Genomic DNA, 11,942 nt, shown 5'->3' on the forward strand with positions numbered 1-11,942 from the left:
TGGCATGTGATTTTTATGCAGACTTATCTAAAGCTGAGAGTCAGATGAAATTCCTAGAAGAGGGTATTTAGGAAAAACCTCTCCTTGGTTACACTTGATGTCTCTGACCCTGATAAAGTACCTCCAAGGAGACGTCTACAAAACCCAGACACACAATCATCTCCCGAGAAACAGTCTCAACCTGTCTGTGAATCTGGGCTGGATAAGACACTGCAGAAGATAAATGTGCAGCTCCCAAATGACGCCGGTATTCAGCTTGGGGACAGCCAGGGACCCCATTGACAGCCTGCTGGCTGGTAACTCCTAGACCAAGAGAGGGAAGGAAGAGGAGCTTCTCAGACAGGCTGTTTGGGCAGCGATTCTCTTGGTGACAGAACCTGTCCCAGGTCATTCCTGTGCTGCTGAAATGTCACCTTGCCCTGGTGAACTCTGCTGTTGTCTTCAAGCAATTCCATGACACACCCAGCTGTTGTGTAACTGCAATGAAATGTAACTAAAAATAGCTCCTTCTCCTTGCAGGAAAACACCTGGCTGTGTTGCGCCATGGCTGAGACAGTGCCAGCCACTAGCACCCCGCCAACAGCCAGGTCCCTTCCAGAGGTGAAGAGTGCGCCAAGGGCTCCCTCCTCCGAGCTGATGTAGGCATGGAGAAAAAGTCTCTCTCTCCTCCTCTGTGCTCCCGCCCCAGGCCCGGCCCTGCCTCTGTTCAGTTCTTGTTCAGCTCCATGACCAGACAGCGTGATCTCCCTCAGAGCCATGCCAGGGTGTACTGGTGTTGTGCCCTGAAGAAAAGGGGGAAGGGAAGCAGGGATCAACGCCCTCACCCACCTGCCCATTTCTCCTGCATTTCTCCTCCTTTGCAGCAGGAGCTGGGCTCAGCACCAGGTGTTCAGCGGGGTGCAAATTAGTGTTATCCATCCTTCAGTGACTAGGCATAATTAAAATGCCAACAGTGCTTGGCTGGACAGGTTTACTTTGCCCTGGCTCTGCTGCCATCCCCACATCCAAGCACAACACTGTGCCCCCCATGCAAACAGGGACTAGTTTTCTTCTCCCACTGTTCAGCTTTTTTTGTACACCAGATATTTGGGGTTTGTTCCCCACTCATGATAACACTTGGCTCACTTTAGTTATGGGATGTTGGGTTAAGACCAGAGCACTCATGAGCACTGGGGTCAGTCCCCTGGTCTTTACAGATTTCCCACCGGGCTGCTTGCGGACTTGGATCCAGATAGAGTACCTGAAACAATTATCAGCCCACAGAAATCTTGCACAACTCCTCAGGCTGTCACTGGGCTCAGGCTGAGCCACTTTTCCCCTTCTCTAGGTGGACTCCTTTAACTTCTGGTCAGAAATTTCTTCACAGGTGCCTGTCCCTGCTGCACCCATTGCTCACAGAAGAGACTTCATGCATTTCCATTGTCAACCATCTGTAGAACTGAGAAAGACATGAAATCCTTCTTTTCCCTTTCCCCTCAACATATCCAGATGATGCTCAGAAATCATAGCATTAGCAAGGCAAAAAGCAGCACGCAGGTGTGGGAGAAGAAGTGTGACAAAGGAGAGCAGCTAGGCACAGCCGGACCAGCTCCAGCCTGCAGGGCCAACACCAGAGAGCCTTTGGGCCAAGTGCTGTCCTGAAGAGGTTAGGGACTTCAAGCAAAATTGCCAGTCTCTTGATGTGCCTTGGCTTTCTATGGCTATTGTTGATTGACGATTGCACGCCATAGAGAACAAGGTCCAGCCCAGAAGGAACGAAGGACTTGCACATGGCTGGATCTGCTGCTTCAGGAGCAGAGATTCCTCTTGCCTCACCCTGGAGGGTTATGGGGCAATGGGGTCTCTGCTAGGCCCACTAAGGTAGCTGGTGACCAAGGGACAGTTGAGTACAATGCCATTTTGAGCAGAGCATGAGTCTCACCCTGCTGCAAGCCCATGTCAGCAAATGTCCTGTTCCCTGCCAGCTTCTGGAGAGGAGCAGCATCTGGGCTCTGGGTGAGGGAAGAGGGTCAAAGCTCTCCTGGGACTCCATTTCCCTTCCGTGCCTCTCTGTGGCTCCAGCAGGACCAGTTGCCCTAGCTCCCAGTGATACAGTAAGAAAGAGGCCCATGTTCCCACGCCCTAGGACTTCAGCCAAGCAGCCCTTCTTGCTCAGGGAAAAGTGGGCATGGTCCTTACAGAGAAGGCAGCACAGTCCCAGCTGTGGGGGGGCAATGAGATTCCCTGGCTGCAGTGGGACAAGGCATCCTAGCCCCCTGACACTACACCGTGCAGTGACAGACTCACTAAGCCCCCAAGCTTCTGAGCAGCCCCTGCTGCTTCAAGCCTGATGTGCATCCCAGCACGCTGCCTATGTGCCACAGGGCTAGTTCCCACACAGTGATCTCTGTGAGCCATTTCCAGAGGAGCCCTAATCCAACAGGCATGGAGAAGAGGTGAAAGCACAGCAGAGAAGTGATGGGTGAGTGACAGCTGACCAGCACAGGGAGCGATAACACCTAAGGGATCAGGAAAGTGGCACAGAGGAAAGAAGATGAGTATGGGGAGAAGTGATGGGTATGGGGAAGAGGTGATGGGTATGGGGGAGAGGTGATGGGTACAGGGGATCGGTCACCCTTGATTCTGTTTGAACCCCTATCCCAAGGGGAAAGTCAGTAGAAAAAGCAGCAGCAAACCTTGGGAGAGCAAGACCAACAGATCTAACACCTCCGATGTGGCTACCAAGGCAGGGACATGCAAGGGGCTTCCCTTGGGGCCACACAGTCCTTTCCCTCACCCTCCCCACCACGGGCCATCCATCCAGGCCTCCACAGCTCCCCAGCCTCCAGGCAAGGTGGCTTGGCTGTTCAAAGACATCCTCAGTCCAGGTTATTTTGTGGGGAGTTGGGCTGGCAAGGTGGAGTAGAGCAGGGGACAGGCCATGCAGTCCTGAATGCCAGGCTTTGGGCATCCTTAATGCCATTTGTTTTGTTTTGTTTTGTTTTGGGGGGGGGGGGGCAGGGGAGGGACTGTGGTAGGAAGGGCTCAGCTCAGCAGTTTGTCTCTGATGCCGGGCCTCTGGTGCACCAGCTGCTGAGCTGCCCAGCCTTGGATGCTGGCGTGTCTCTGCAGCGCTTGGCAGCCTCCTCGGGGAGTGGAGCCGTGACCAGCAGAGGGCCTGGCACTGCCGCACCGGAGCACGGTTTTTATTCTGTCCAGAGCTTTCTGGAGAGCCCAGAGCAGCGGTTGGAGCTGGACAGACAGGCTGCTCCTCCGGACGGCTCACTTGCTCCCTACAGCCCCGGGGTCCCTGAGCTTGGGGCTGCTCTGCGTTCTAGGACACGCATTCTCCAGAGAGTGAGAACGGGACCATGCCTTTGCCATGGTCACTTGTTCTCCTGCTGCTGGTGCTGCCGGCTCTGGGGGCTGTGGCAGTGCCAGGCAAAGCTGGGCAGCCTGAGGAAGGCAGCACCCCTCATGTCCAGGGCGCAGATGGAGGAAGGACTCTGCCGACGATTGCCCAGGACAGAACAGAGGTCCGTCTGACAAAAGAAAGGCTGCGCCGAGGGACAGAGAAGGATTCCAGGTCAGTTCAGCAGTATGTGCCGGGGGTACAGGTGGAGTTCCCGCGGCTTGTCAACCCCGCCAGCCTCCACCCAACCAAGACCCTGGTGCCATCCAGCACAGACCCATCTGAGCAGCAAGGAGGGGTCCCCACAGATGGAGAAGGAGCACAGCCCCGAGCCAACCTCACCACAGTGTCTGACAAGCGGATGCAAATCCAAAACCCCTTGTACCCAGTGACAGAGAACTCCTACAGTGCCTATGCTGTGATGTTCCTGTCCCTCATTGTCTTTGCGGTGGGCATCATTGGAAACCTGTCTGTCATGTGCATCGTGTGGCACAACTACTACATGAAGAGTGCCTGGAACTCCATCCTGGCCAGCTTAGCTTTCTGGGACTTCCTCATCCTCTTCTTCTGCCTGCCTGTGGTCATCTTCAATGAGATCACCAAGAAGAGACTGCTGGGGGATGTGTCCTGTCGTATTGTGCCCTTCATGGAGGTAAGGGGCTGCACAGGGCTCTGGAGTGCTCAGAGATTTGAGTCCTCTCTGCTTTTGGGGCTGTTAATGCTGTCAGGGCCTGGCACAAAGGCTGTGTACCCTGGAGGCCCTGTCATGGGGTACTGCAAGGAGCTCAGCCATGTTCCCAGTACTAAAATCTCCAACTGCCTGGGCCCAGGAAAAATGCGATAACTATTTACCTGGGAGAATACAGCAGCCATGGGCCCTTCCTCAGGGTCTGCAACCAACGCAATGGGTCCTGGGGCTGAAAAGAGCCTGTGAAACCCTCCCTTGTCCAGCCAGCATGGGGCCATCTGTCCATGGGGTCCGTCTATCCATCTGTCCCTATCCCAAACTGACACCTGTCTCCACCCTGCAGGCTCAACCCCAGTGGCATGGGGTGCTGGCCCAGAACTGGCTGTGGTGGGCTGGTGAAAACAGGCACAAGAACAGGGGGATGCACGTGGACAGGGCAGCTGTGTGGAGCACAGGGTCAGGAGAGCCTGTGGTTAGGTGTTGGAATCCATGCCTGTCCACAAGCCTGTCACAAGCATGATGGGGTGTCCTCCACCCAGGGTGTGTGCCCAGCACCCTAAGAGACGGCTGCAGGGACCATGCTGATGAGGGCAAGCAGAATAAACAAAAGCTCCCCAGATGGCACGTTTTTGCCCAGGTCCATCTCTTGCACTGAGAAAAAAAAACATTATAGGGCCTTTCCCATTTTGGGGGAAAGTCTGGCATCAGGCTGCTCCCTTCTGTGGCCGTACGTGTCGGACAGATCCAGGCTGGTTGCACGTGTCACCTGGGGCTCCAAAGCATGGTTTACTGAAGAGGGTGGCAGACACAGGGCTGGAAGGAGGCAGCATCAGGTCCCCAGGGCCCCTCTCAGGTTTGGTCAGGCCAGCCTGAGTTTAAAATCCTCCCATCCCACCAGGTGTCTACTCCCATGGTCAGTGCCCTACAATATAACACACAAAAGACAGCCACAAGATGAAGGCCATGGGTCACACTTTAACCCTGATCAGGCTGTGAAGACCCCTGACCCTAAGGGGCAACCTGTCCCTGCTTAGGCTTCCTACAACCACTGACATTCCCAGCTCTCATGGCCAAGGCCCACCTTGTACTGGTGTTAGCATCATGCTGAGCTGGGATCTGGCTTTCTATCATTACCAGATCTGTCTGTGCCCATCATCAGGACTCATGCCTGCAGCTACTCAGAGGAATAGCAGCCTGCCCCAAGTGCTGGAGGGGGACAGAGAATGGACCTTTGGGCTCAGATTGGGAAAGCCTGTTGCCACAGGAACCCAGAAATGCTCCCTAGATGTTGGGGAGACATGTCCCATCACATCCCCTCCTCCAAATTCCCCTTGATGGCCCTAGGAACCTAAAATCCGTGAATTCAGAGTGGGACCTGCAGGGCCCTTTGGGAGCAGGTTCTGGCTGGCTGGATTGCCCTCTATTGCTTCATCCAACAGTGGATGCAGGTTGGGGTGACTCCAGCGCAGGGATTAGGTGTGGGACTGTGTCAGAGAACTTATTCTGGGCATGCTGAGCAGTGTGCACAGCTGCTGCTTGGGCTCTGGCACCAGCCCAGGTGAGCAACAAGAGAGCTCTCCACAGAGCTGTTGGGTCCTTGATGCTGGTGGCAAAAAGATACCTGAAATGCCCAGTGCCTGGGGCAGCACGGGCCTAGCAGATATGGGGGGACCCTGCAGAGGAAAGCTATCCCCATGCTGGCAGGGCAGGGGCATAAGCTGCAGTGAGGAGCTGTGCTGGCCTGGCCCCCATAGCTAGGGCTGCAAGGTGAGTGACGCAGCTGTCACCAGTGGTGCAGCTCTGTCCTGCAGCTCTGTCACCCACTGGCACCATGACAGCCTCAGCTCATGGGCATAAGTGCCTTTGTGCTGGATCTGCAAAGGCATAGAGGTCCCTGGGGCTTCTCTCATGGCTTGAGATGTGCATGACCTCAGCAGGAGACCCTGGTGATGCCACTGGGTCCTGCAGGTACAGGCCTGAGCTGGTGGTCCCCACACCCTTTGTAACCTGCTAGACAGAGCCTAAAATCTGCCTTGATCACAGCTACCAGCTGCAAGCTACAGCCCAGCAAGATGAAGTGGCATTTGCTGGTGGAGCCGCGCAGTCCCAGTGTCTCTTAGCAATGTCTTCATTGCTCAGCAAGCAGGAGCTGCTCATTTCTGGAGGTCTCCCACCCCAGCCTGTTCCTAAATGAAATGTTTGTCCTGCCCCTGCCCCACTTCAAGCCTCTCATCTCACAGTCAGGCAGAGGCAAGACTCAGCGAGGGCCAGGAAAGTGGACAGGCACCCAGGATGGCATTTGCCTGAGCAGACGGGATCAATGCCCTGGGTGAGGATAGGAGGGAAAGAGGATGACCCCCAAAGCAAACCCCTTCTTGAGGTGGCTATGCCATGGCCTGTTTCCGAGCCACACATGGGTTCAGTGGCCATGTCCATGCTGAGGTTCCCTGGTGGGGGGGGTGGCAGCTCCATCTGCAGTAATTAAGGAGCACCAGAGTGCCAGCTAAGCCCTGGGACAGCTCTGTCCCTGGAGGAGGCAGGACAGACAACGGGACCTTGGGGCTGCTAGTTGTGCCAGTTGTTGGGGATGATTGGGGAGGCCAGCTAGTGTGAAGCCTGTGCATCTTCACCACCTCACCACCGGCCACAGCCTTTACCATGGAGCTTGGAATCACACCCCAGAGACCCCCACCAGCCAGCCCAGACTTAGAGCAGCACAGCTCAGTGGCATGGAGGCCCTGCAGTCCCCCTTGAGCTGCTTGAGGGATCATGTCTGCAGAGCCCTGCCCTGCTCCTACATCAACCCCCATGATGAAGGATAGATGTGACAGTCCCAGTGAAGCATGTTCCCAGCATATTCCCCAGATGAGGCCATGTCCACTCTGCTGTCCAGTTGCCAATCCAGCCTTGCCCTCCTGCCTCTGCAGGGCTGGCCTGGGCCACAAAGCAAGGTGAGAAAGCAGTTGCAAAGTTTCTCTGCTCATCTGTCTGTCTCCCAGCACCCAGGGACCTCTCAGCCTGGGTGAGAAAGCATTGCCAGGCCAGTGCTAAATCCCCACCAAAGTACCAGCCAAGAGGTAAATCAGACTGCAGCGTAGTAGTTAATGTCCAGTAGTAGCTAATGATGTTGAGTACAGGGTGATGCTGCTAAGTGTAACTGGACTGTGATGCTGGGCACCAGGCACCATGATCTGCAATGTGACTTACAAAGATGCCAGCCCAGGATCACTGAAGAAGGTTCATTGGGGGTGCCAGGCCTGCTTCTTTCAAAACCCATTGGTGGCCTACAACATGGGCATCATGTGGTGCCCTGGAAGGTTTTCTGAGAACTGGGAATGTTCCTTGGCATAGGGTGAGGTTATGTGGCTTTGTGAGATCAAGAACAGCCATTGGGGTGGGAGGCGAGGCACTCCTGTGCACCACTGTGTGACCCTGCCATATCCCAGCCTGAGGGCTGTGAGACTTGGCTCAGAGAAATGATGCAGCTCAGAAGCTTGGACTATTAATGCTGATTTTGATCCTCGATGTCTTGCCAGCCTTCCCAGAGCCATAGCGATTCCTCAACCTCCTTTGGCCTCTTCCCTTTGGCAAACAGGGATGTTTTTCCTGCCATTCTCAATGCAGCGGAAATTGCCCAGAGCTGATTTGTGACAATGGCAGCTTCAACTTGTTTGGCCTGTCTGGGAAGCAGACAGCAGCTCTGCAGAGCAGGGCAGAGAGGAGCTACCTGGGGTCAATGGGGGCCCTGGGAAGGCATTGGTGGGGGTGATGGGTCCCTGTTTTTCCTCTCCCAGAGCCATGCAGGGTAGAGAAAGAGCCTGAGGGAAAATCCTGTCATTCCCATCCTGGCTGGACAGGTGGACATCCAGTAAGGCCTCTCCCTTCCATAGAAAAGGAAGCTGGGCAGGGATGAATTGGTCAAGGGACATGTTTATCCACTGCCTTTTTAGGAGCCACAGGAAAATGGCTGCAACCTGGGATGACTTCTATAAAGTTTTGGAGGAGGTGTCTTGGGTTGTACTCTTGGGTACCCAGCAGTTGCCACCAGTCTAGTAAAGCCGAGCCCATCTCAGTGTCCCAGCAGTGAGGTGAACCTGTTTTCCCTCCTCCCTTGCTAGGTGTCATCACTGGGGGTCACCACATTCAGCCTCTGTGCGCTGGGCATCGACAGGTTCCACGCAGCCACAAGCCCCCAGGCCAGTGCCCGGCCCATCGAGCAGTGCCATTCCATCATTGCCAAGCTGGCTGTCATTTGGGTGGGCTCCATGACACTGTCAGTGCCAGAGATCCTGCTGTGGCAGCTGGCACAGGACACATCGCCTGTGTCTGGCATGGTGACAGAGTATTGCACCATGAAGCCTTCATCCCACCTGCCTGAGTCCGTCTACTCCCTGGTGCTCACCTACCAAAACGCCCGGATGTGGTGGTACTTCGGCTGCTACTTCTGCTTGCCCATCCTCTTCACTGTCAGCTGCCAGCTGGTGACCCGGAGGATCAGCGGCACCGAGAAGAAGACTGAGTGCCGGGGGGCCAAACACAGCCAGTGCGAGAGTCACTTGAACTGCACCATCATTGGGTTGACCATCATCTATGGTCTCTGCACCACTCCTGAGAATGTCTGCAACATCGTGGTGGCCTACATGTCCCCTGACATGTCCAGGCAGACCTTGGACCTGCTCAGTCTCATCAACCAGTTCTTCCTGTTCTTCAAGTGCTCTGTGACACCCGTCCTGCTCCTGTGCCTCTGCAGACCCCTGGGTCAGGCTTTCATGGACTGCTGCTGCTGCTGCTGTGAGGGATGCAGCCCTGACACCACCTCCAGCGAGGGTAGTGCTGACAGCAAGCTCAAAACAGAGATGTCCTCCTCCATCTTCTTTGACAAGCCCCGGGAGTCCCCACCACCACTCCTGGCCCTTGGCACGCCTTGCTAAGTGCTGACAGGGAGCCGTAGAGATCGTTTTACCACCTTCTCCCAAGATCAAACATTTTGCCGTTAGTGCCTGTGTCTGGACGTGGAGCATGCAGAAGAGACAGCTCAGGGGCTGCGCCACAGGCTTCAAACCCCACAGCGGGCAAGGGGTTTCCAGTCCACGTGGCTACATAGGCGGCCTTCTTGCCTCTGCCAAAAGGCCACCAAGGACACCAGCATCCTCTTGTCCAGGCTCCCTGGTCCGGCTCAGAGAGGTTGTTGCCCTGGGAACAGAGATGTGCCGGAAAGGTCCCATCTGACAGCAAGGAGGGTTTCCATGGTGACTTGCAGAGGACATATAGAAACTATAACTTGCCCTCGTCCTGTTCCGTCCCCTCCTGCCAGCCCCCTCCACAGTAGAAGAAGGCCCCAGTGACTGTGTCCCATCAGATCCAAGCAGTGCCCTGTAAGAGCTCAATAAATCGGTAACCTAGAGCACATCACGCATGCTGCAATCCAGCATTGCAGACCAAAGCCCTTGGGGGACAGGGCCAGCGGTTTGGGTTTGGATGTGACCACACTGCTCCCCTAAGATGGGGGGGGCTCTGGGCTGGGCATGAGCAGGCAGGGTGGAGTCACCCCGAGCCCAGCAAGGGGCCAGTGCAAGGGGTTGGTGAGGCCCATGCAGTGCTGGGCAGGAAAGCAGCCGTGCTGGGCTCAGGGCAGTACCTGATGGAAACGGGGAAAGGTCCCCAGCAGCTCTGCTCTCCTCCCTCTGGGTCGCTTCTGCGCGTGCTGGTGCCAGACCAGCTCCTGGTGCAGTGCCCTCCGAAGCGCCAGGCTCAGGGCTATTCGTAGGGCTCAGTCTGGCCCCGGCAAAGCTCAGCGCTGGGCTGAGGTACCCTGCGGCCTGCAAGGCACCCTGCTCATCTGCAGCAAGGTGCAAGCCCTGGCTCTCTTGCCCAGAGCCTCAATGCAGCTCCGGCGCTGCACAGCGCCTTGGGGCAGCGCCAAGCAGGGAGCTGTGCGGGACTGCCAGCCCCCGGGACCGCAGCTCCGTTTGGGGCAGCCAAGCGGTTCTTATCCAGGCAGGCCTGAGCAGGGTTCCTGGCCTTTTCCACCTTACCCATCAAGGGTAAAAAACAGTCCTGAGATGACGCTTGCAGGGTATCGGGGTTTCTCAGCACCACATCCACCCCCTTGCCCATGACTTTTGCACCCGTGAGGGCTTTCAGGAGCATTTCAGGCCGCCAGAGCAGGTCGGGGGTGGCCGAGGGCAGGCTGGGCGCAGAGCGGCCATGCGGCTGGCCGTGCCTGGGCCTCCCTCCACGCACTTGGGCCTCCCAGCCCCGTTCAACGGAGCTTGTTAAAGCTCCTTGTTCTCTCCCTTTGGCGTCCACCCCCAGGCCCGCGAAATGCCAGGGAAAGGGAGATGGTTGCTAAGGGAGCTGAATGCGAGGGGCTCACTGAGGGCTTTGTACAGGCAACGACACCCACCGGGCTTTGCTTTCTCAGCCCAGTTGCCAGGGAAACAAAAGCCCCAGTTTTCTTCGGAGAACACAAGACCAGATTTTTTTTTTTTCCCTTCCTCCCCCACCAGCCCCAGGGGAGTCCCTGGCCCGCACCCTCCCCCTGAGCTGCTGGGGCCGCGATTCTCGCAGCTCTGAGGATGGGGGAGGCAGGGAGAAGAGGAGTTTCCATGCCCGGGTGCAGGGATGGATGAAAGAGGTCCAGAGCCCACACTGACCACCGGAGTCCTCCCTTCCGCATCGCTGTCGAGATCCAGCAGGCAAGGCGAGAGCTGGGTTCCTGGCAGGAGGAAAGGGTGCCCGGGGCGGTGAGCCCCCCCCCCGCACGCAGGCCTGGGCGGTGGGAGGAAGGGAGAAGTGGCTGCTTTCATGTGGTTCGCTCTGTGCCGGTTTGTCCTGAGCCCGGACCAAGGGCGAACAATGCTGGGCTTGTTGCTCCAGCCCTGCTCGGCTGGATGCGCAGGGGGAGGAGGAAGAGCTGGGGAGAAAAGCCGGGGCTGGGGGCAGGGAAGCTGTGGGCAGTACCAGCAAGGGCTGCGGGCAATGCACGCTGCATCAACCGCAGGAACACGGCCCCCAAGGCAAGCAGAGCCCCTCGGGGCCCACAGGGGTGAAGCTGGACCCAAGCCCTGGTCCCAGAGCACTGGGTTCCCATCTGCGTGAGTGCCAGCTGGGGTAGGACGTGCCAACAGTCCTCCCTGGGCAGCATCACCCAGGGTCTCTTCAGCACCCTTGAAGAAACTTCCATGGGTGCAGGAGAGCCAGCAGCATAAGGGTAGTGCAGGGAACAGGGATGCAATGGCAAGCTGCTTGGAGGGCAGCTCCCTTGACATGCATCAGGGTGCTGCCAGGCACTGGGAGCTCAGGTACCCAGGCAGGGTGCTACCAAGCACAAACCGCAACTCCAGGTGTTCAGTGCAAGTGAGATAGCCGGGGCAGCCCCCAGAAACAGATGGCACAGAGGTGCCCCCCACCGACGGCCACTGCCCAGAGCAAGTGGCTGGTGCGGTCAAGGGGGCAGAGAGCCTTGAAGCAGCCTCGTAACCCTGGCTCCAACCTCGGCATCGAAGTGCTGCACCCTGGAACCATCTCAGGATACAGCGTGTGGTGGGAGAGGAACATCCGGCCGCTGGGACAACTGTGACTGGAGATCTCCAAGCCAGTCTTCATATTCAGGCCAAGAACATAAGGCATCTGGAGCCATCAGACTTGGCTCCACCATCTCTTTGGTGAGCATGGTCATGCAGGCATCCAGACCTGCCAAATCTTGCAGCGTGAGCACTGGTGTTTCCCAGGCTCAGCATTAACACTGAGGGGGACTGGCAAAGCCTGTGCCTTGCGCTCCAGGGTATGCACATGGCCCCATAGAGGGGGGATGGATGGAGAAGGGACAGCAAGAAAGCAACATGACTGCAACCACACCCA

At 56.8% G+C, this 11,942-nt stretch overlaps 1 protein-coding gene across 1 annotated transcript; it reads left to right on the forward strand.

The window, feature by feature from the left end:
- Nucleotides 1-3,350: 3,350 nt before the first annotated feature.
- GPR37L1 (G protein-coupled receptor 37 like 1) lies at nucleotides 3,351-9,160 on the forward strand. Its single transcript, XM_013961970.2, has 2 exons — nucleotides 3,351-4,043; nucleotides 8,198-9,160. Exons 1-2 carry the CDS (start codon nucleotides 3,351-3,353, stop codon nucleotides 9,008-9,010), a joined length of 1,506 nt encoding a protein of 501 aa, XP_013817424.1. The 3' UTR covers nucleotides 9,011-9,160.
- Nucleotides 9,161-11,942: the final 2,782 nt, after the last annotated feature.

Source organism: Apteryx mantelli, chromosome 25 (genome assembly GCF_036417845.1).
Source record: "Apteryx mantelli isolate bAptMan1 chromosome 25, bAptMan1.hap1, whole genome shotgun sequence".
Classification (NCBI taxonomy): Eukaryota; Metazoa; Chordata; class Aves; order Apterygiformes; family Apterygidae; genus Apteryx; species Apteryx mantelli.